We start from the raw sequence: 24,349 nt of genomic DNA on the forward strand, positions 1-24,349 counted from the left end.
TACAGTGGCGCAGCACCAGCTCCGCATCCATCCTGCTGCAGTGTTTAGAGTGCAGACAAGCCCTAAGAGGTTTTGCAAAACATAGTTAGTCAGCAGGTGGGCACAAGGCTTTAAACTCCCTTCCTCCCCTTATTGTTAACTATGTTTCCTGTAACTGATGCAGGAATGCCCCCGGGGCAAACTTGTACTACTACAAATAATAATAAAGTCCTACATCTATATACTGCCTTTCCTCCCAAAAGCACCTTACAAACAAAACTCATATAGGGAATAAAAGACACTGGACTCACTTCACCCCACCATTCAAATGCAGCCATTTCTGGGGTGAAAAAAAGCAATCGACTAACATCACTCAGCAACTCTACACAACAATTTAGGTCAAGAAGTGAAAAACTGACACAGCAAGGCATTGTTTTTGGTCAGCAGAATGCAATTACCCAAAGTGAAATCAAATTAAGATACTGTGATTAGCACTCCTGCTTATAAGGAGTTAAAATAAATGATTTTCCTTTTCCTCACTGCTTTGAGATCACAGCAAAGGATTAGCAGCAGTTGATCTACTCAACCAGTCAAACAATACGTGGGGTTGAAATAGGGCTGCTTGCTTCACAAACATATCTGCCCCTGTTTATCACTGTATGGGTCAGGTTTCCCTTTTGTGACATTTACAAGTCAGTGCCTGCAAAAGAGAAAAACTAGACAAAGATGTACACTGAAAAAAAGAGGATTAGGTTCATTGTGCTTATGTCTCACAGATATCTTTTATCTAGCTCAAACATCTTCATTTGTCTGCACACAAATTAAAATGCCAGTCAGTTTGATTTTTTTCTTGATACTGTTACTTGGAAGGAAAAACAAGAAATGCATGGGGGTGCAAAAATATAGGCAACTCCATAACATATCTCCTCCCAACTTCCATTTCCTTTCTAGCAAATAAATACTGGAAGTTGACCGCAAATAAAACTCAACAGGTCCACTGCATTATCAGGACTATGTGCTGAGTGCAAATGATGAAATCATTATTGCTACAGTATTTGTTTTATTAATAATACACTCTGAGGTTCTTGACTTAGAATAATTATAGACATGCAAAGCACTTTATACTCCTAAGTAAACCAATGTAATGGATATAAATAGGGATCCGTTAATCCAACACTGAAGTGCAGTTACCACTGGGATGGAATATGGCAGCTGTTTAAAAGCTCAGAGCAACATTACACAGTTGAGTCGCATCTTACGCGGGGGTTAAGTTCTAAAGTCAGCGCGTAAAGTGAAAATTGCATGTAGTCAAAATTACCCTTGAAAATCCCTTAAATTGCCCATAAAGTACAGTAGACTGTACATGGTTCTGTATACTGTACAACCCTGTACAATAATATGTATAAATGTACAATGTATTCAGTAATGTACAGTATCTAATAAAGAGTACATATGCAAAATATAATTTTACAGTACTGTATTTTTAATTACAGCAGGGGAAATTACAGGGGGTCGTCAGGGCTTGATGTCAATCCAGGAGACGGAGGTGACGGAGAGCGAGTCATAGACCAAGTGGTTGGTTCTGGTTCAGTTCGAGAAGTTGATTGCATAGGCTCATCTGCTGCTGGTTGTTTTTCCTTGAAAAACATGGTGATCGGCAACTGTCGCTGTTGTCTCTTGAGCTGCTCAAACATTTCTTGATACAGTCTCAAATCGTCCGTAATACTACGTGTGATTTTGAGGCTTCGTTCCATAGAGGGATCGTATTCAGAAATTAAATCATTCAAGTGTTTCTCTGCTTGGAACACTTCAGCAAATTTATGAAGATTCCAACTTGCTGGCTCTTCCTGTTCATCATCATCATCATCATCATCTTCGTCTTCTGTAGACGATTTTATCAGTTCCTCTAACTCTTTGTTAGTCAGTGTTTCTCTATGGCTCTCAGTTAATTCTTCAATTTCTTCCTCAAGGATGTCGACGAAGCTATCGCCACCCACTTGCCTGGTCACCTGAACAATGCGTTTCACTTCTTTGTCAATGGTCGGGAAACCCTTAAAATCATTCACACATTCTTTCCATAGGTTTTGCCAACATGCATTGACTGTTTCAGGCTTGATTGCATCCATTGCCTGTTTAATATAAGTGATGCAATCAGCAGTGTTGAAGGACTTCCAACACTCCATCACATTAAGATTGGGATCAGCATCCATAGTGCTACGTATCCGTGAGAACGTAAGCCTCATGGACGTGGCCTTGAAACGGCGACTCACGACTGGTTTGAGAGGTTGGAGGATGGAGGTGGTATTGGTGAGTGGGGAAAGACAACTTCAACGTCGTTATACACAAACCGGAGTGCCTCAAGGTGGCCAGGAGCATTGTCTACTATCAGCAACACTTTAAAGTCAAGTCCTTTCTCTTCGAGGTACCGCTTGACCTCCGGAACGAAACACTTGTGGAACCAATCCAGAAATAATGCTGCCATCACCCAAGCCTTTTTATTTGATTGCCAGAACACGGGCAGGAGATTTTTGTTCTTGCCTTTTAGGGCACGGGGATTTGCAGCCCTGTAGAGCAAGCTCGGCTTTATTAAATGCCCAGCCGCATTGCCACAAAACAACACAGTCACACGGTCTTTAGCTGCTGGAGATTACATTGTATGTCCTCTATCTTAGATATAGCAATTTTCTGAGAATGCTCCTGAAAAGGTTGTGGATCTTGTAATAGAATATTATAAGGGTTGAAAATATTGCCTATCTTCATACTATCAGCCAGATGCAAGAACAGGGCACTCAGGAAATTCCAGGAAGTCTCTCCCAAGGCACTGCATCGATAGCAGTATCCCCTTCTGCTAGACCGTCAGCCTGGGCGTCCTTTTAACGATTAATCATCCGATGAAAAATATGTTGCAGGTAGGAATTAGCTGTACAAACGCAGACTACACCAAGAGAAGAGTTAAAACGACCTGCAATATAATAAGAGAGTAAAAGATCATATTAGTAAAGAGCAAACGTAAATCAGGGTGTTAATTTCACGTTGCAGGCTAGGAAATGTCAGCCTGAAAATACATCATGCTATATAATTTTTGCATTTTGAAAAATCTGCCTCTACTCAAAGAAGGGCCTTTGTTTAGACTAATTTCCTCATCGACAAATCAAATGTGCTGTTTATTTATTTAAGGCAATTTGCACAATAAAATGAACCCCTGCTTCACAGATACTCATGGACACTGTAATTGACATTTCTGTGGGAGAGGAGAGCAGGCTGTTTACAATTAACTAAAATTATCAAGATTGAATCAGCATTGGAGGTTCTTTGTGAATCAGAAGCTGAAGGAATCAAGCCCCATGTTGTTAAAGGGAAAGCAATGTAAGCAAACTAAATAGAAATAAAAACTTGGGTAGAATTCTGGCTCTCTTTTGGCAAATGGGTGAAAAATGTTGTTAATGTTGTTATGCTGGGGTTGGGTGAAACTTTGCTGAAGCTGTTGGGTGTACCAGATGCCCTTCATTCACAATAAATGTATGAAGTAATTATGCTCCTTTATGGAATAGACAGCTGAAACAACAAGAGCCACCACTCAAAACATTTAAAAATGTGAAACTTTATTGGTACATTAACTTTGTATACAAAGTATTGGGCTAATAAAATAGAATCTACCATAATTCATATACTTTAAAATGTTGCATTGCTGCCTTATATATGTTTGGTAATTTACCTTTTAATCTACAGCTGATCTACAGTTGGAATTGGGTTTAATGTTTATAAGTATTTATTTTCATTATAAATTAACATATAACATTCTTTGGCACTAGTGACAATACAGTATCGATTTTCTCTGTCCTGCTGTAGGGCCACTCAGATCAAGACCTATTCCTGGGATAATGCTCAAGTCATTGTGGTTGGAAACAAGTGTGACATGGAGGATGAAAGAATCATTCCTCTGGAAAAGGGTAAACATCTGGCTGATCAGTTAGGTACGTGGTAAAGCTTCTCTTCTTTTCTCTTTATAATGTGTTCCTTTTTACTTGTATATTAAAAAAAAAATCTTCCAGCAGTAATAATGTCAGTGCTGCAAAGATGATAACGGTTTAGTGAAATATTACATACTACTCTGCTGAGTACTACAGTGCCATTTTCAGAATTTAAAGTTGCTTTTACACCAGGATTTTTTTTTTTTTTTGCAATTTATCAGAGATTATAAATTGTTCTTTAGAGTGGAGCAAAAAAATCGAGCAGTTACTGTGACTCAAGAACTCCTTAATGCCAGCTAGCAAGGGGGATACAGGAGTGTCCTGGTTCTCGTATGTACCTTAATGTTCACCAAAGAAGCTAATGTGAAGACTTAAATGAAAGCCAGGGTCACACTGGTCATTAATATTGTAGTGAATTGTATGTACAGCTACTATATAAGGAATTATGTGTTTATACTATATACTGAAAATACGTTTTAAAGTCTGTATCAAGGCAGGGTTGACAAAAAGGCTTTCTCTCAGACAAGAAATGTTTATTCATCTGTTGAGAGTTGTAAATTAAGCATTGCAAGCTAACACAATGGATACCCATTTACGTACAAAGTCAACAGAGATATGTCAAGTCAACAAGGAAGAACACACAGGAAAACAAACAAGGTGGGAGGAGGGGAAACAGTTATATTGTCTCTGAGGTCAGACAATGAACTTTGGGGATAGAAGTAGAAGGCAAAAATGCCCCTCCCCCCCAATCCTGCACCCAGGAAGTAAACGTGCGATGCGTTTAGATTCATGAAAATGGGATCACAACCAGGGATGAGGTAAACTTCTTTAAACAGCTGGTAAGCCTGTTAAGTTTAGTCTCTAGAAAATGAATTATGATTTTGTTTTATATCTAACCTTTTGTGTCCATTATCCTTACTCGCTATCTCTTGAATCTTTTATAATAATCTTATCTTTGCTTTTGCTGTAAGTATATCTAAGTGCTGTGATATTAAGCAAGGTTCTGATCCTGAGCTGAATCGTACAAGCTGGTGTGTACACTGTTCCCTTGGGGACAGCAGACATGGTATTTCTGAGAGTGTTCAGTGGATAAGGGTCTGGATGCTACAGAGAGACGCTGCAAAGGGGCTCTGGGACTGGGATGCACCTATTGTTAACCTGCAAGGCAAAATGAGGGCAAGCATGGCCCAGAGGAGAGTGGTTGACAGGCTAACTGGCTGGTGGTGTCAGGGAGCTGCCACCCAGCTAACCACAAGCAAGTCTCCCTCATGCTGGAGGCAGAGGGTAACAAGGTGATTCACCGTCCTGGGTACCCCGAGAACCATCACAGTTACTTACTGGTCTTCTTGCCCATGTATAGAAGTAACATCACCTGATTGCTAGAAAAAAGGGACCAGTTTCTTCTGGAAGAAGTAGAGATTGGAATAAATATCTTAGAATGAACACCAGAATGTAGGATCTGCACCCCAATTTCTCATCTATTTAGCATTGTTTCCTATATCTCTACTTAAGACAAGGAATGTATTATAGAAAGTTTCAGAGGAAATGCTACAAGGCATTATGGGTAAAATATACAAGAGGCAGTTACACGAAGGCTCCAATTCTGCAGAGTAATGTGTGTGCTTAACTTGAAGCATTTGCGTAGTCCTACTGAATTCAGTGGAACTACTTGCATGATTAAAATTAAGCATGTGTGCAAATCTTTGAAGAATCAGGTCTTATGTGTGATGTTTTAACTACATCACCATAGTCTCATTAGGATTTCTACTGATCTGATAAATCTTGTTAAAATTGACTTCAATTAATGCTGTTTCCCAGAGACCCTTGTAGAAGGGGTTACTGTAAATATTTATTTAGGTTTGCAGGAAAGAGAAGGTTCTTTGGGCACTTACGGGAATTGTCATAACCCCAGTTTTATTAAAATCTCCTACTGTACTCAATTCTCAAATCTGTAATGTTGGGTTCTATTATTATTTGAAGGGACAGTATTGTATTGTTAAAAGCAGGGGGCTGGAGCCCAATTGCATATCTAGCTCTATCACTGGTTCAATGTGTGACCTTGAGGAAGTCACCAGTTGTGGACAAACCTCAGTTTACTGGTATTATTTATAATTTGCATTGTGGTAGGGCCTAGGAGCCCCAGTCCTGGAGCGGGAGCCCATTGTACTAGGCACTGTACAAACACAGAGCCCTACCTCAAACAGCATACAATAATTACATTACTCATATGAACAAAACTAAGCATGGGATATAATATCTCCAGGATAAGGGCCTTGGACTGTAAACTCTTTGGGAGAGGGACCGTATCTTAAATATGCTTGAACTGTACTTAGCACAATCAAGATTGGAGCCTTCGGGTTCTACCATAATGAAAATAATAGCTGCCTTTTCCTATAATTATAATTACTTTTTAGTAGTAGTCTATTATTAGGGCTTCTGAATTTCACATTGATATAATACCCCCAATACAAAAAGAATGATATTGGTATTTATCCAATAAACACCAGAAAAACTCTGGAAATAGTTACTTGCATCTAAGGGCTTGTCTACACAGGGCTGTGATATGGACTACAAGGGTGTGATTTCTAAAGTGCACTAATACGTTGCACATTAATTGGTCCACGTAGACCCTGCTGGTGCTCACTAAAGGGTCCCTAGTGCACTTTAATGTAGAGCTGTATGAAACAGCTCTACATTAAAGCACACTAGGGAACACTACAAAGAGATTACTCATTACAGTATATACTAATATAATGAATAATATATTTACTATACTTTAACTCATTACAGTTTAATAAAAGAGAGAGCCCTGAAATCCCCTGATTGTGGACATCTACATAAAACTCAAAAATTGCTAAAAATAAACACTGAAAAACAGAAGCCCTATTAAGTATGGTACTAATGAAATAAACAAACCCATGTTTAGTTTGCAAAAGATGTAATGGGTCCTTTTCTCACACAAGCACCCAGTATGCACCTGAGAATATAAACATTTGCAAAACAGATACCTAACTTGCATTCACAACTGCATGTTTTACATAGTTTGCATGGGTGCGTGCATATTTTTCAAGAGAAATTTAACTTTCAGTGATTGAAAATTTGGACCCTAATGCCTAAGCGTATTACAACCAAACGTGAAGTTCCGTTTGAGCTACTATCCCATCTTCTGTTTTTTTTCTAAGATGTTCATTTGTTTGTTTTCATTACCAAAAAATTCCTTATATCTTGAGTCTAAATCCTTATGTCTGAGATATTTCAAAGGGCGTCTTGTCTGCATGCATACATACACACTGCATGTTGTCTCCATAACAACTGATTACATCAGTACAAAACTACTTTAATGAAGAATCCACACTTGCACCTCTTGACCTATCCCTGACCTTGTCAAAGGCATCAAGAAGAAATATATCCCCACTGGTAGAAGAAAGCAAAAGCTAATTATGTTTCTGGAAGCTCCTGGCACTTCCACTCTGCTCAAGCCTCATAATGTATGAAACATTGTCTATTTTAAACTATTTCAGATTTTATCAGGCAGCTTTTCTAAGTGATGATGTGGCATTATCTACAATGTTATCTGAAATTAATTTATGAGGGGAAAGAAGTTTGATTAATTGGTTATTGCCTGCTTAAACTGTTAGCTTTCATATTAATGCCTTCATGTAAAGGTTATGCCTATGCATGTTTCTCTAACCATTTATAGGAGCAATAAAATAATCTGAGATGATGTTCTTGGTCAATGTCTGCTGGAGGTGAGGAGTCTGCATTGATTAACTTAATCAAGTTATCAATTGGAGGCTCATCTTGCATCTTTGGCACTACTTTTGACTTCAGTCATGAACAGGAATTTTGATATTTAATATTTTTAGGACAATAATTATTGATCCTACAATAGGAATATATTAAGGTTATAAACTTTCGTGCATCAAGACATGCCTGAAGTTAGGCCAAAAATTCCCTTGTGGGTGAGTTATGCCATAGGTGCTTCCCTGAACCTTCCTCTGTATGCATCCATTCCTGACCACTGTCAAAAACTGGATACTGGTCCACAGGTAATGGATCTGGTCCATTACAGCAGTGCCTATTTAGTAATAAGCAGAATTTCCATTAATATTTTCCCTCAACATCTGTGACGAAAACATTTGAATTGGTCTGGATGAAATATATCAAACTGCAGACTCCTGGGCTGATTTCAACCCCAAACCGGGTGTGTATAATATGTATATGCATATTCCCCCATCATAGAAGTACCAAGTGTTATTGTTATGCTTATAAGAAGCACGTGGGATCTTTTTCAGGGGAAAAGGCAAAACGCCGTGTTTATTGAAGATACAACAATTAGCATATGCATTCAATTACACACACACTCTCCTCTCCCTCCCTCCCGCCAGAGTCCGGATCAATCTAGCGGCCAGCTAGGTTGATCACGGGTAAGTAGGAGCTGGGTTCTGTCGGTCGTGACACGATGCTCCGAAGAAGTCTTTGCAGGACGAACCCAAAGTTTCATGGCAAGGCCCCCTGTTTATATAGTGATTTTCCTTCATTGGGACCAATGAGTTTTGCACCGTCATGCTGTAATCAATTGTTGTTTGACGAGTGTTTGTTTTCTTAAATTGTCCTTCTCATTCTTTATCTTGTTCTTTCATTAAGTCTCCCAGGGAGTTACCCCATGCTGGTTTTGATCACAGCTATCTTGTCCCCATTGATAGGTGCCTGTCTCATCTTTAGAGTCGTCAACCTGTCCTCCTCTGACATCTCAATAGGGGCTTGTTGCAATCGTCTGGTGCCCTTACGTCTGTCCTTGGTTTCTCCCTAGAACATCCAGTTCGGTGATGCCTCCACACTTATCTCTTAACACACACATTCCTCATTCACACGCAACACAGAATTGATTTACACGGAGCATTTGAACAGGAACATCAAATTGCAATGCAAGAGAAAACAATCATTGCATTCTTTTACTTATTTTAAAGTATTAAATCTACAACAAAGTGGTGACCCTAAAAGGTCTGTTACTGCCTTGAAATCAGCTCAGATACGGATTCTGGCTGATGCATCTTTACCAATGGCCCATTAGGCCATTCCTTTCTGCTTTCAGAAAGAGTGGCTGGCAGGATATGGTCAAATCATACACCAATACATTTAATACATGCTACATTATTATTATTTATCCTTCATTTTAAATTATACAAAATACAAACATAAAATCCTCCTACTACACTATGAGGATTCTAGGCTGCAGGACAGTCCATGAAGATAGCTTAAAATTACCTTTGTCCCCTTTGTCGTCCCTGTTCTGTGCCTTTCAGGAATCAGCCCCCCAGTGACTATAAGTTAAACAAGCTGAGGTATTCTTGATGGCAGAGATTTATCTGGAGTCTCTTGTTTTTTGTTAATAGGTTATTATATTACTGTCACTAAGAACCCATTTTAAAAGTTGACCTCTTCAAATTGTCTGATGCAGGAGTTCTCAAACTGGGGGGGGGTTGGGGCCCATCAGGGGGTCACGAGGTTATTACATGGGGGGGTCGCAAGCTGTCAGCCTCCACCCCAAACCTTGCTTTGCCTCCAGCATTTATAATGGTGTTAAATATGTTTAAAAGTGTTTTTAATTTATAAGGGGGATCGCACTCAGAGGCTTGCTATATGAAAGGGGTCACCAGTACACAAGTTTGAGAACTACCAGTCTAATGATTCAAGTTGCATAGTTACAGCCAATGGCTTAGTGTTGGTATTGGCGTTGCTAGTTATTTTATCCTGTTAAAACTGAGGAACCTTTTCAAAAAAATGATTCTGAGGTGATAAAAGATTTTAGAAACTTACTTGTTATTTTACAGATTGAAACAATGAGACTTGTAGTCACAAAATGAAGGCAAACTAGTCAGTTAAATGGGCTTTTCTTTTCCTTGGTTTAGTAATGGGACATGAGAGCTGATGTGCTACAAAAGCTCATGATACAAATCACCATGGATTGTAATTTATTGCAAAGCAGATTATTTATATGGTAGTTTGACTTCTTGCTGTAGGCAATATAATAGCAGGAAGAACAGAACTAACAACATAATTCTTGTAAATAACGATTAGTCTCCTAGACTTCTGGGAATGGGAAGATAAAGAATTGTAGGAGATGACAGTGTGGGTTCAGTGCATTGATATTCTGCTCATGGCTGAGGCACTGGGCTGAAGTCTCATGCAAGAATTCAAATTCGTAGTTAAGGAGGGGCTAAGCTCCTTGATTTGTTCTGAGTGGGCAGGAAGGTTGACCTGGGTGGTGTCATGGCTGACTGCTTCATGGGTGCAGGATGCCAATGGCATGCTAGAAAAAAAAAAAAGCAACCCTGGAATCATCAGTAACATCATATAATTTCCAACCTTGCTGTTCTCTGATCAGAAGGGAGCATGCTTTAGGGGCCTGCTCATCAGCACTGCTTAGAAAGCTCTTCGCCATGGTAGTGTTAAGAGTGGCCTTGCCCCTTAGACTCACTCAGCTGAGCCAGGACATCTTCAATCTGCTTGGACGTCCTGTATTTTTGAAGTGTTTCTTGGCTACCGAATGAATACAAAACAAGTTGTTGGTGTTTTAAACAGATCATTACACTTACTTCAAGCATTCTTTATATAATCAGACTTATTGATTTTTTTTTTAATTTATTTTTTGCTTCCTTCACAGGTTTTGATTATTTTGATGCCAGTGCCAAAGAGAACATCAATGTGAGACAGGTCTTTGAGCGCCTAGTGGATATAATCTGTGAAAAGATGTCAGAGAGTATAGAGTCTGACCCATCCAGAGGCAGTTCTGGGAAGAACATGCGACTCACAGACAACCCACCCTCTTTGCAGCAGAACTGTTCCTGCTAGTGATTTTAATCTCTGTGAAATCTCTCTCTCCCCTTCCCTGAACACACTTTATCTTTTCACATGTGATGCTGTATTACCATATCGTCTAAAGGCTGAAGTTTGTTATAGTGGAAATGGACGTGGCTATTAAATGTCCTGGAAAGTTTAATGTTAAATACATCTAATACACCTAATATTGTAAAACAAACAAAAAACCTAAATATATATTGTAAGTGCACCTAGTGTTAATGGGTGAATTACACTGAACTGTAAGACTTTTATAATACTATAAATGTATGTTTAGATTATTCCCATAGAGAATGTTGCTTTGTTGTTATAGGCCCTTTTGCTGGGGAGAGAGCTCTATACCAATATGCAGCTCAACCACTGATAAAGAGCACTGAACATAAAAAAGATCAGAAAGGAAAAGATTTTAAAAAACAGAAAAGAAGAAACCCAGAGTCCCCTCACAAAACAGGAAAGTAAATCCTGTCTTTACATCCCAAAAACCCAGAACATCTCAAGACTTTGGGGTGGAGATGACCATGCTCTTTGATGTAAAACTCTGCTGTTTTATTTGATGCAGCAGGACTGGGTAGCAAGACGGATCCATTTCTATTTGATACACTCGGACCACCAAGAAAATCAAGAGAATGGGAGTTGAATATTGTGCCATGCCTCTTCAGAGGTTTAGCATAAGAATCAGAGCCGAAGCAGAGAGCACTTCCCTAATTCTGGGCTCATGCAGGGCCAAGTGTAGCACATTTAACCTTGAATGCCAATATCTCAGACCACATTATTGGGAGCCAACATGTGAGTGTTTGTAACCAGTCTGTCTTGTGGCTCTTAAACTAAGTGATCTACCAGAACAGCTGTTATATCTACTTTTATTTATTATTTATATTGCCATAGCACCTAGAAGCCCCAGTCATGGACCACAACGTCATTGTGCTTGGAGCTGTACAGATAAAGAACAAAAAGGCGGTTCCTGCCCCAAAGAGCTTACAAGCTAAGTAGTGAAATTTACCTGCAAAAAGGTCCTGCGCTTGTAGTCAAGGTTAACTCCCATGATATATTTGTGGGGGCTTTGGTTATTAAAGGGAAAGAATAATTAATTTTGTTTTATTATCAGAATAATTACTTTTCTTCAGCATGATAATTGAATGAATTAAATATAGATTTATAGGGAAATCTATATTTAATAGATCTCAAAGGGACAAATAGTACAGTGCTTTATATAATACAACCAACCCTCCAGCAAGGAAACCTGGGGAAGGATAACCTGTGCATGCAAAACTAGAGTTTAAGTCCAAGGCAAATCTCACAGAGCTTCTGACATACCTACCCCTCGTGAAGAGGTGCTTGAACTCCGGCATAAAAGAAAGAGGGCATGACACTCTTAGAAGTCAGCAGAAAACTGTGCAAAGTCCAGTTCATTCCAAAAAATGATCATCCCTTTTGCATGGCTTTCAAAGTCCCCTAGCAAAATGGATCCATTTGGAGTCATGCTGCTATTAAATCCCACTTTCACACCTGTACAATCCTTCCCTGTTCCCTTTGAGTTGCTTCATGCACTGGAGGGAGTTACTGCAGCCAGCAATATCTAATGCATTGATTTCCATTGGAAATCAGCATGGTAGTTTTTGGTTTGGGACCATCTCCAATTTTACCTAGAAAGAGCTTCTAACTAAGGCTTCTAGAGACACTTTCTTAAAACTTAAATATATGTTTTCTAGGTAATTAAGGGCCCAATCCTGCTCCCACTGAAGTCAGTAGGAGTTTGGTTGCAATGGGAACAGGAACCAGCACTCTTGTGACTATTAACATTATCAGAATGGTTCTAATTCTACAGTGGTTAATTAGATAATGTTAGAAACATGGAGGAGAAACACCAAAGGCTGATATATGCACATGTATGGTTTTATGGAATGACAAGTCTATTTAATCATCAGACACATATATAAGAACATCCATACTCGGTCAGACCAATGGTCCATCTAGCCCAGTATCCTGTCTTCCGACAGTGGCCAATACCAGGTGCTTCAGAGGGAATTAACAGAATAGGTCATCAAGTGATCCATCCCATGTCACCCATTCCCAGCTTCTGGCAAACAGAGGCTAGGGACACTTCAGAGTATGGTTTTGCATCCATGCCAATCTTGGCTGACAGCCATTGTTGGACCTATCTTCCATGAACTTATCTAGGTTTTATTTAAACCCTGTTATAGTCTTGGCCTTCACAACATCCTCTGGCAAAGAGTTCCACAGGTTGACTGTGCGCTGTGTGAAAAAATACTTCCTTTTGTTTGTTTTAAACCGGCTGCTTATTAATTTCATTTGGTGACCCCCTAGTTCTTGTATAATAAGAGGGAGTAAATAGTACTTCCTTATTTACTTTTGCCACACCATTCATAATTTTATAGACCTCTATCATATCCCCACTTAGTCGTCTCTTTTCCAAGCTGAAAGTCCCAGTCTTATTAATCTCTCCTCATATGGAAGCTGTTCCCTACCCCTAATCATTTTTGTTGCCCTTTCCTGTACCTTTTCCAATTCCAGTATATCTTTTTGAGATGAGGTGACCAGATCTGCAAACAACAGCATGCATACAGCTCAGCTAAAATATCAACATGAATCTTAAAAGCTAAGATGTTCCTCCTATTAACCTTGATCAGCCTAGCTGTTCTGCCTTGCAAAGGAGAACTTCTCCTTTCAACTTGGTCAGCTGACAGAACAAACTCTGTGGAGGGATAGATATCAAGTTGTATGCAACCCTAAAATTAAATGGAAAAATCCACCAGCAGGAGGGCCTGTAATGTGTATAACACCACAGTTCCAATCCCCAGCCTGGTTTATGTGTTACATGTATTTCTTGTTTTCACATTGTTCTTGACTTTTAAAAAAATTTGTGCTAGAAGGTTGCACTTAGGATGACGTTATTTCTTCTAGTTTCAGACTTAAATACAAAGTAAAAAAACTTCAGAGAAGAAGGAATTCGTAAAAATAATGAAGGCATAAAAATGGCGACAGTGAACAACAGATGACTGAGATCCTGAAAAACTGAAATATCAACATCCCATGGCCTGCTTCTTTCTGGGATGCAATTTTTACAGTTTAGATATAGCATGCCTTTAAACATCCAACATTTCTGACACTAAGGGTATTATATACAAAATATCTATATGAGTACAATTTTGTGTGGATATATATGTAGTAGCCAGATTTGTAGCGTGTATATATACACAAACATATGGGAGGCTACTTTCACAGATCTCTCAAACTTTCTAGGCCACATGTCTATTCGCTCATATAATTATTTATCATAGGATCATAGGACTTGAAGGGACAATGAAAGGTCGTCTAGTCCAGGCCCGTGCACTCATGGCAGGACTAAGTGTTATGCACACAGACTCAAATGTGAGAGTACAAATGGCATTTGTACACACAAATCAGTGATGTCAAATTAGCCTATTTTTTTTAACACAAAATTGCAAATTTAGGCCAGAGTTGTGCAAGTTATTCTGTGCAAGTGGCCGTGGCATCTGTGTGAGACCCCACTGAAATTGGTGGGGTGCCGTGCAGGGATCTGTCCACTGCAATGTAACTAGCAGGAGTAAGGCCTCAGGCTGCCTTTGAAAATGTGTCCTTCTGTCATACCTCAAATGCTTTTAATACGAAGGCTAGTAATTTTCTGGCATGGAAAACCGACTAGACTTAATGTAGCTTCTATATCTATCGTGCTAGTGAATCAAAGCCTTGCTATAGTGTGTGTTTGGATATTGCTAATTCTTGCTCTCAAAAGTCGTCTCTCTAAAATAAATGCTCTCTTTTGTGGGGTATTTCTAATCAGGTGGTGAACATGCAATTTGTGCAGCGCTAGGAGTGTACATATTGTATCTATATTTATGAAGCTGACAAAATAAAAAGACATTATTTAGTCTCTGAACATGGCCAGAGACTGCTTGAGTGCGAGCTACGTTACTTATCTCAACAAATAGTAAGGATGGAGTCATCTATGGGGGAAGAGGAGGTCTTTTTCTGAATCTTTTGGAATTAAACTGAGCTGCTTGTGCCTTTTCTGCCAGATAGTGTTCCTTGGGCAGCAGTTATCATTAGGAACCTCTGTGGGGAAGGAGTTGCTGTAGGCTGAATGGTAAAGCAAGCATTAGCAGGGTAGCGGGTATAACATTTCAGTGGTTACAGGCAGGTTTTAGGATAACTTATTTAACTAGTAACAAAAAATAACTTGATTGAAAGGGTTCAGAGCTGAGGGTGGTGGTTCTCAGCTGTGAAATTAAAGGAAGAAGAGGGTCTCTCATACTGGGTAGGGTTGGGGTGGGGGAACAGGAGATGCATCTCTGAACTGGTGAGGGTTGGATTGGAAGGAGATGAGGGAATTTGAGGGGTTCTAAGGTGAGACGGGGGATAGGCTGAATGCAGGGAAGAATGGAATCAACTGGTGACTGAACATGTGGGTGACCTGGTGGTGTGTGCGGCAGGGTTGGTGGGAGATGGGAGGGGAAAGCTAGATAGCAGGGAGAGACGAGGACTAGTAGAGCACAGTGACAGGTTTAGAGGGGAAAATACTGTTTTCTCCCATCCTACCATTTGCAGTGAAGTGTCATTTTCCTGGTAAAGATGGGGAGGCAGAGGGAAGAGATGCCTCTTTCTTTCCTGTTTGCCCACCAACTTTCTTTATCCTCCTCCTCCTAGCAGGGTCCTCATTTTTCCACTTTGGAATTATGACCCACCTGAATGGGAGGAGGCAGCTTGTGACATTCAGCTCCTCAGTTAATCTGGGCACCAGCCACCACTGTAGGGTGTCATGCTGTGACCTACTTTCCGGTAAAGGTCAGTACAACTGTTGCTGTTGGCAGCTATTCATTGGCCAGTATGAAAGCACCTGATGGTCTCACACCAGCATTCACTGGACAGGTGTCCACCTCATCAGTTGCCCAAGGTGGCAGTATTGAAAGAGAGAAAGGCCATGAATTGCATCGGCACAGAGGCTGAACCTCCCTCTCTCCCCATAGTAGGTTATATCTCTTTAGCATCCCCTTGGCGAGAGGATGGGCGCTGCTCTTGTCAAAGAGTCTAGGGCATGGCCTTCTGGCTGTGCTGTTCAGGGCCTCCACCCCATAAGCGCCAACTCCGTGAGTGCTGCAAGGCTGGAGCACCCACAGCAAAAAATTAGCGGGGGCTTAGCACCCACTGGCAATCAGCTGACCCCCAGCCCCCAGCACCTCCTGCTCACCAGCGGCCCCGCTGATCAGTTCCTCCCGCCTGCTGCCATCAGCTGTTCCGCAGCATGCAGGAGGTGCTGGGAGGGAGGGGGAAGAGTAGGGACGGGGTGCACTCGGGGGAGGGAAGAGGCAGGGTAAGGGTGGAGCAGGGGCAGGAAGGGGTAGGGGTGGAGTGAGGGCAGGACCTGGGGCTGAGCACCCCCTGGCAAACAAAAAAGCCGGCACCTATGCTCTGCCCTATTACAGGAGGGTTAAAGTAGTCCAAACAAAAAGTCAATATTCTTTCATAGCCTACAAAAATCAAGAGTTCTAGGTTTTTGGGAAGCCAGAAAGAGAGAGAGAGAGAAAGTACCATCCTGTTTCCAAGGCTCTCAAGCCATTTCCCCGGTCAGCAGCCCATACTTCCAGGGGCAGGGGAGCTCTGAATTGCAGTCGCTGCAGAGCAGGGATCCTCGCTTTTAAGGACATGCCTGACCAGCCTTAGTGCAAACTAGCAGATCCCTAGCAGTAGATACCAAGTTTAGGGAAGAAGGGGTGTGGTCTGTTTCCAGACCATCTCTACTGAAAACTGAGGAGGATAGAGAACTACCTCAAGGTGCTCAATAGATTTGGTAGTTATGGAATACTTGCCACACTGAATGCGGATTCCTAAATGAAAAGCTGTATGTTCCATGGAGAGAATGAGCTCCAGGTAACATGTGCTTTGGGGTCCATCTGGTGGCTGAATAAGGCAGAAAAATATTGTGTCAAAAAACTTCTGAAAGGTGACACCTTCTCTGTTTCTCCCCCGCCCCCAGACATCCCATGGAAGGATCCTCCTCATTTGTGTAATCCTCTGACCTCTTAGTTTTGCTCCCCCTGACCTTTTTTGCTAATCTCTGTGGATTTTATAAAGTCTGCATGGACCTGTGCAGCTGGGGCAACTTCCTCTGAAAGTTGTAACTGTCTGGAAAATAAAAATAATGAGGAGTCCTTGTGGCACCTTAGAGACTAACAAATTAATTGGGTCATAAGCTTTCCTGGGCTAGAACCACTTCATCAGATGCATGGAGTGGAAAATACAGGAGCATGTATAAATACACATCACATGAAAAATGGGAGTTGCCTTACCAAGTGGGTGGGTGGGTGGGTGGGAGGGAAATCAGTGCCTATGAGGTCAATTCAATCAGGGTCAATGTGGCCTATTCCCAATGTTTCAGAACAATCCTTTGAAAATATGTAAAAGAAACACCCCACCAAAACAAGAGAAAAAAATACTGCAGGACGATCTGCCCTGAGTGAGACAAATAGAACACGCACACCAAGGATATATAAATGGGGTGTGATGACCATCTAGAGAGTAAACTCTTCAGGGAAAAAATGCTGGATAAAATGTTCAAAAGCAGCTGAGTGACTAGGAGCCTAAGTTTAAATCCCACTGACTTTCAATGAGATTTTGGCTCCTGAGTCACTTCTGAAAATAGTACTGATCTGGAAAGCACCTAACACTCTTTTGGCTCTACATAAATAAAAGCATAGTAAATTACCCTTGAATATAGATTTAGATTACTCCACTGTTGCATTTGGTTCCTTGAAGATTTTTTATCTTGCTACTATATTACGATTTAAATTTTTTCACAGGACTGGCATTACTATGAGTTCAGAGCTCTGAAGGCTTATGTGCCAAAACCTTACCAAAAAACCTGCTTCCAGTTTCTACACTCCCCACTGAGGATGTGCAGCAGGCTAGGTGGCGCAAGGAAACTTGTCTTTCCACTTGCATTGCCCATGCAAAGGACAGCCACAAATTGCAGGGTCTGCTCCCAAATATGCATATTGGATAGAATGTGCCTCTGCTCACATTTGACATACTATTGCAATAATCTTTGTACAAAGTATGCCTCGTGAGGTATCATTTGAAAACTCAGTTTATTGGTCACTATTGTCCTGGTAAATTATATGTGGCAACACTGTATCTGAATTTATAATATTTCCCTGTATGATGATATTAACACATGTTCACCCACAACTCTACCCAAGCAGAAGTTGGCAAACAGGTCTATCCTAAACAAAGGAATGTGTGCTCTGCTTCATGTGCATTTAAGCAGTAAACAGAGTCATCATGGAGGAAGGGGAGAGAAAGGAAGCTCAGACAGGTGAGAAGCAGCAGCAGGGAACATACTTCCACATACTTTTTGTTTCCTGGTACACAGCTGGAAATGTTTCAGTGGAACTGAAACTATAAAAAGAAGGGACAAATACCCTAAGACACCCCCTGTCACCCTGTCTAAATGGAGCACCATTTGGGGTGGCAAGTTATATGCATATTATTTCTATTAAAGAAATAACAGACTTTATAATAACTTGTATTGTCCAAGAAAAGGCTGGACAGCATACTACAAACATTTCTGGGAGAAAATCTAAGACTGGGAGTGCGTTGGGGTCACCCTGCAGTATAACCCAGGCTGGTAAGAGCAAAAGTGTGGCTGGCTGCAGCACACACATGCAGACACAGCTTGGAGTAACTTGCATGCTGGATGCTATTTGTGAGCAGTCCAAGCTAGAGGATACAGCAGCAGAGCACTGTAAAGAGCACCCTGAGATAAAGGGCAGGGGTGACACAGTTAGGCTGAAGTGAACCCTGGTATCTCATAGCATATCATCCCAAACAGGGTAGGAAGGGGGGGTACACCTCCTTCCTTTACTGACAGGATGTGCAGCCTGAACACCTGCCATGCACACAGGTGCATTAGAAACCTGTGAAGACACAATTCCTCCTTTAACACCCTGGGGATCTCCTTATGGTTCTTGTGCCACGCCTGAGATCCCTATTCCAATTCCTTTGTGACATGCCTCTAATTCCAACTTCAATTTATGGGCTCCACATGTGGCCATGAAACAAACAAACAAACCCAACACACCCAATTGCAGAAACAGAACCAAACCCACAAACAAGCATTTTATGACAGATGCAGTAGAAAGGGAACACGTGCATTGACACCGATCTGGCCTGGCCTTCAGGATAAATGCTGCAGGGAACTTCAGACTGACCTGCGAGGGAAAAGCTATGCTGGCCTCCTACCCCACACAGGAACAACCAGAGCTACATGATGCTCTGTTCCCCCTCCTCCTCCCCAGCTCTGTTACAGGGAAGCAAGAACTGGGACCCTCTCCCAGGGTTGCCCGGTGTCCGGTTTTTGACCGGAACACCTGGTTAAAAAGAGACCCTGGTGCCTCCAGTTAGTACTGCTGACAGGGCCATTAAAAGTCTGGTTGCGGCGCAGACAGGCTATCTGATGCCGCATGGCTCCCAGAAGTTCCAAGGCACAGGGGCGGCCCCCCCCAACCCTGAGTGCTGGCAACCCTAGACCTCCCCCTTTAAACTAACCAGAACCTGGGGGGCAGGCTCCGCCACATTCATGTGCTCTGTGCTGCCTCTAGCCCCACCCACAAGCCAGGGCTAGCCATTAACGAGGCGTTGGCAGGATCGCGCTGCGAGGATCCCCATGTGAGCCCAGGAGGGGCAGGGAGCTCTCTCCGGACACAGCACTTTAATACTCCCAAAAAGAACAGGAGTACTTGTGGCACCTTAGAGGCTAACAAATTTATTAGAGCATAAGCTTTCGTGGGCTACAGCCCACTTCATCAGATGCATAGAATGGAACATATAATAAGAAGATATATATACACTCACACACACACACATACAGACAGAGAAGGTGGAAGTTGCCATACCAACTGTATGAGCTATTATCAGCAGGAGAAAAAAAAACTTTTGTAGTGATAATCAAGATGGCTCATGTAGACAGTAGGCAAGAAGGTGTGAGGATACTTAACATGGGGAAATAGATTCAATAGGTGTAATGACCCAGCCAGTGTATCAGTATCCCCGATAATGTCATGGCAAACCTGATGGCTGACCTTTGTAACTTTGTCCTCATCCACAACTATTTCACATCTAGGGACAATATATACCTTCAAGTCCGCAGCACTGCTATGGGTACCCGCATGGCCCCTCAGTATGCTAACATTTTTATGGATGACTTAGAACAACGCTTCCTTAGCTCTCATTCCCTAATGCCCCATCTCTACTAGCGCTACATTGATGACATCTTCATCATCTGGACCCATAGAAAAGAAGCCCTTGAGGAATTCCACCATGATTTCAACAATTTCCATCCCACCATCAACCTCAGCCTAGACCAATCCACACAAGTGGTCCATTTCCTGGACACTACTGTGCTAATAACCGATGGTCACATAAACACCACCCTATACCGGAAACCTACTGACCGCTATACTTACTTACATGCCTCCAGCTTCCATCCAGGAGGCACCACACGATCTATAGTCAAGCTCTAAGATACAACCACATTTGCTCCAATCCCTCAAACAGAGACAAACACCTATAAGATCTCTATCAAGCATTCTTAAAACCACAATACCCACCTGCTGAAGTGAAGAAACAGACTGACAGAGCCAGAAGAGTACCCAGAAGTCACCTACTTCAAGACAGGCCCAACAAAGAAAGTAACAGAGCGCCACTAGCAGTCACCTTCAGCCCCCAACTAAACCCTCTCCAGCGCATCATCAAGCATCTACAATCTATCCTGAAGGATGATCCCTCACTCTCACAGATCTCGGGAGACAGACCAATCCTCGCTTACAGACAGCCCCACAACCTGAAGCAAATACTCTCCAGCAACCACACACCACACAACAAAAACACTAACCCAGGAACCTATCCTTGCAGCTAAACCCAATGCCAACTCTGTCCACATATTTATTCAAGTAACACCATCAGAGGACCTCACCACATTAGGCATACCATCAGGGGCTCGTTCACCTGCACATCTACCAATGTGATATATGCCATCATGTGCCAGCAATGCTCCTCTGCCATGTACATTGGCCAAACGGGACAGTCTCTAAAGAATAAACAGACATAAATCTGACATCAGGAAACATAACATTCAAAAACCACTAGGAGAACACTTCAACCTCTCTGGCCACTCCGTAAAAGGTTTAAGGGTGGCAATTTTGCAACAGAAAAGCTTCAAAAACAGACTCCAACGAGAAACTGCTGAACTTGAATTAATATGCAAACTAGATACCATTAACTTGGGTTTGAATAGAGACTGGTAGTGGCTGGGCCATTACACATACTGAATATTTCCCCATGTTAAGTATCCTCACACCTTCTTATCAACTGTCTAAATGGGCCATCTTGATTATCACTACAAAAAAGTTTTTTTCTCCTGCTGATAATAGCTCACCTTAATTAATTAGCCTCTTTCAGTTGGTATGGCAACTTCCACCTTCTCTGTCTGTATATATCTATATCCTCTTACTATATGTTCCATTCTATGCATCTGATGAAGTGAGCTGTAGCCCAGGAAAGCTTATGCTGCAATAAATTTGTTAGTCTCTAAGATGGGGCAAGGACGCCTGTTCCTTTTGCGGATACAGACGAACCCAGCTGCTTCTCTGAAACCTTTAATTCGCCAACCTGTCTCTCACTTTAGCCTGGGTGGGATCTTCCTCGCCAGCTGATTGGTTCAGCTAGAAGTGAGCGACATGTCAGAGAACCAATGGGAAGAGAAACACCGTCTCCAGACGGCTGTTGGAAGCGTCCAACGCACGAGCGGGGAGATAGGCTTAATTTGTCAGCCCGAGCCCTGAAAGGAGGGGGCGGGGAGAAGCCGCGCTAATTCCCGCAGGGAGCCTGACACTCCGCTCTATCCTGCTCCCTTTTTTCGCCGCTGGCTGGAGTCCGCGCTTTTCCCCTTTGCCGAATCACTGCGGTTTGCCGGTCCCTACGCCACAGGCGTCTTTTCTGCCAATCAGAGGCGAGCTGGCCTGGCTGGGGCTACGATTGGGTCGTCCTGGCCATGTGATCTTGAAGTCGGGTGCTGATTGGCTGGAAGGGGAGGCCTACGTGAGAATCGCTTTTGCTGCCGCGGCCGCTCGTGGTGGGAGTGAGGCTGTGGGCCCGGGAGGGGGCGGAGCTCGGGGCGCGGCCCGGCGCGCGGGGGGGACTGGACCGGTGGGTGTGGAGGGCCCTAGGCGCCCTAGCGCGGGGGAGGCCGGGAACGAGAGTTGGTGCGGACCAGGCCTTCCGAGGCGCCGGCCACAGCTGGCCCCTGCGAGCCGCCCCGAAGCCGCCGCCTCCCCCTCCCTCTCCCCGCAGCCAGCAGCTTCGGAGCTCCCGCACCATGCCCGGCAGGAACAAGGCCTCATGCAGTTGCCCGGACCTGCCTTCGGGGCAGCAGGTCGGGGAGGGCGGCCGGGACGCTAAGGGCCGCCCGTTCCAGGAGGAGTCTGAGGAGGAAGGAGGGGACCGCAGGGCAAAGCCCAACGTGGGGGACCCCGACGTTGTCAAGTCCCCCAGTGACCCTAAGCAGTACAGGTGAGGGGGACGGGAGCCTCCCTCCCCCACCGGCTGGAGGCAGCGCGGGGCGAGGGCGCCTGCACTGCGGGACCCGGGGCGGGCTCCGTGTCGTGCGAGGGGGAGCTGGGGATTTTGTGTACGCCTTTCAGGGCACTTAAGGCTGATGTTTTAACCCATAATTATCACGCATGTTGCGGGTGGTTAGCGGGAGTTCAGAAGCTGGCCCATAAGTCAGAGTCTGTGATCGTGGCCTGTGGGATTCTGACTTTGACTTGTGAATTACTGGGGTTAGAAATACTGCTCCAGGGGGGAAACGGGAATCCGGGAGGGAAGGGGGCCCTCATTCTTTGCTTTTAGCAAAGTTGTGTTTCACCTGCTCCCCTTCCGCTTTTTCTCCTGGTGAGATGGATATTTGAGGGAAAACAAGAGAGGAAAAAGTGCCCTGGGGAAAGGGTATAAGATTGGCAGGATGCCTGTAAGGGAATGCTTGTGGCACCTTAGAGACTAACCAATTTATTTGAGCATGAGCTTTCGTGAGCTACAGCTCACTTCATCGGACGCATGTAGCTGTAGCTCACGAAAGCTCATGCTCAAATAAATTGGTTAGTCTCTAAGGTGCCACAAGTCCTCCTTTTCTTTTTGCGAATACAGACTAACACGGCTGTTGCTCTGAAACCTGTAAGGGAATGGAGACCTCGTTAGGGGGAAGGTGAAGAGAAGTGCCTTTGAGCAGGGAATCTGAGTCTGGAGGAGTGAGCAATAAACAGTACTGGAGTGCATGTGGGGAAGGTACTGGGGCTGGGTCTCTGAACAGTGCAGGGGTGGCGTTAGGGCTTTTAATATTAGAGGTTTGGTGTCCGGGGAGGAAAAGAGGCTTTTCGACGAAGTGAGTATTCAACCCACGGAAGCTTATGCTCCAATACATCTGTTAGTCTGTAAGGTGCCACAGGACTCTTTTCCGCTTTAAATTATACCAGTTTTCTATGTGAAAGAGGATATATGGGCAAAAGCAGTTTTATGCAGTTGTAAGTGCTTCTCCAGTAGGGTTTTTGCAGGTATAAAAGTGTTGCCCGAAAAATCACTCCACTGATCAACATTGCTGAGCTGGCAAAAGTTTCTAATAAAGATCTGGCTTTAATTTTCCATCTTGCCAATGACACACTGAAAACTAGTTCTGTCAAGCAAGAGGGAAACCAGTCTGGGGAGTATGTGACCTAGCACCCGTGTGCTTTAGGCCCTAAGTGAGCAAGGCGCTTACCTAATTTTAAGCAAGGGGGATGGGGTGGCTCCTTTTTTGTTTAAATATGCTGTGAATTCAACATGGCATTTGCTTCAAGAAGGAGGTGGAGGCAGATGCAGAATAATTCAGTGGGAGTGGATAAATAAGACGGAAATAAGTGACCCATCTAATGGTGGGACATGACATCTATTTGCTGTGATGAGTAGCTTCTCTGTTTATACATTTTTTTTAAAAATATACATGCACCTAATCCTTTGAAGCACAGTTTACCATCTAGTGTAGATACAGTTTAACATCTTTAAAATCAAGTTAGCTAGTGAAAGGGGTGTCAGCCAGCTAACAATTTTAAAATTGTTAATCTGCATTTTACACAAGGGAGTCAGTGATGTTTCAAAGGGTGCTAGGTCCCGCACTTTTTAAAAAGTCCATCTCTCTTCCTAGTTTAGATAACACCTTGGGTACTTACAAAGTTAATTTTGGCAAAGAGTCCTGTGGCACTTTATAGATGAACAGATGTATTGGAGCATAAGCTTTCGTGGGTGAATACCTTCCTCGTCAGATGCATGCCACGAAAAGCTTATGCTCCAGTACGTCTGTTCGTCTATAAGGTGCCACAGGACTCTTAGTCTGGATCTGTAAAAGCGGCAAACACGGCTACCCCTCTGAAAGTTAATTTTGTGGGTTGAGAGAAAAATGAAAGTGAGAGCCTCGC

At 42.8% G+C, this 24,349-nt stretch overlaps 3 protein-coding genes across 6 annotated transcripts in view; 2 read left to right on the top strand and 1 right to left on the bottom strand.

Annotated features, from left to right (window-relative positions):
- The window catches only part of RAB3B (RAB3B, member RAS oncogene family), a 138,663-nt gene extending 123,933 nt beyond the window's left edge, over positions 1-14,730 (top strand). For all 3 annotated transcript variants that reach the window (XM_048861493.2, XM_048861491.2, XM_048861490.2), the window contains 2 exons: positions 3,829-3,953; positions 10,618-14,730. In XM_048861493.2, coding sequence (XP_048717450.1) covers positions 3,829-3,953; positions 10,618-10,805 — 313 coding nt within the window. In that variant the 3' untranslated portion in view covers positions 10,806-14,730. The remainder of the gene's footprint in view (positions 1-3,828; positions 3,954-10,617) is intronic.
- Positions 1,442-21,743, bottom strand: LOC125641472 (tigger transposable element-derived protein 1). 2 transcript variants are annotated; one of them, XM_048861489.2, is made up of 3 exons: positions 21,283-21,743; positions 20,835-20,934; positions 1,442-2,941 (listed from the first exon to the last, which is right to left on the bottom strand). In XM_048861489.2, exon 3 carries the CDS (start codon positions 2,220-2,222, stop codon positions 1,482-1,484), a length of 741 nt encoding a protein of 246 aa, XP_048717446.2. In that variant the 5' UTR covers positions 2,223-2,941; positions 20,835-20,934; positions 21,283-21,743; the 3' UTR covers positions 1,442-1,481. The 2 variants fall into 2 exon arrangements, with proteins under 2 accessions (XP_048717446.2, XP_074987956.1); XM_075131855.1 differs by having other exon boundaries at positions 20,821-20,934.
- A 333-nt stretch (positions 21,744-22,076) lies between these two features.
- The window catches only part of NRDC (nardilysin convertase), a 46,596-nt gene continuing 44,323 nt past the window's right edge, over positions 22,077-24,349 (top strand). The window contains exon 1 of the mRNA XM_048861476.2: positions 22,077-22,415. Coding sequence (XP_048717433.2) covers positions 22,222-22,415 — 194 coding nt within the window. The 5' untranslated portion in view covers positions 22,077-22,221. The remainder of the gene's footprint in view (positions 22,416-24,349) is intronic.

Source organism: Caretta caretta, chromosome 8 (genome assembly GCF_965140235.1).
Source record: "Caretta caretta isolate rCarCar2 chromosome 8, rCarCar1.hap1, whole genome shotgun sequence".
NCBI classification, from domain to species: Eukaryota; Metazoa; Chordata; order Testudines; family Cheloniidae; genus Caretta; species Caretta caretta.

What these genes read in the sequence shown, in the direction of transcription:
- LOC125641472 (XM_048861489.2), bottom strand. Translation starts at nt 2,222, where the DNA reads ATGAGGCTTACGTTCTCACGGATACGTAGCACTATGGATGCTGATCCC.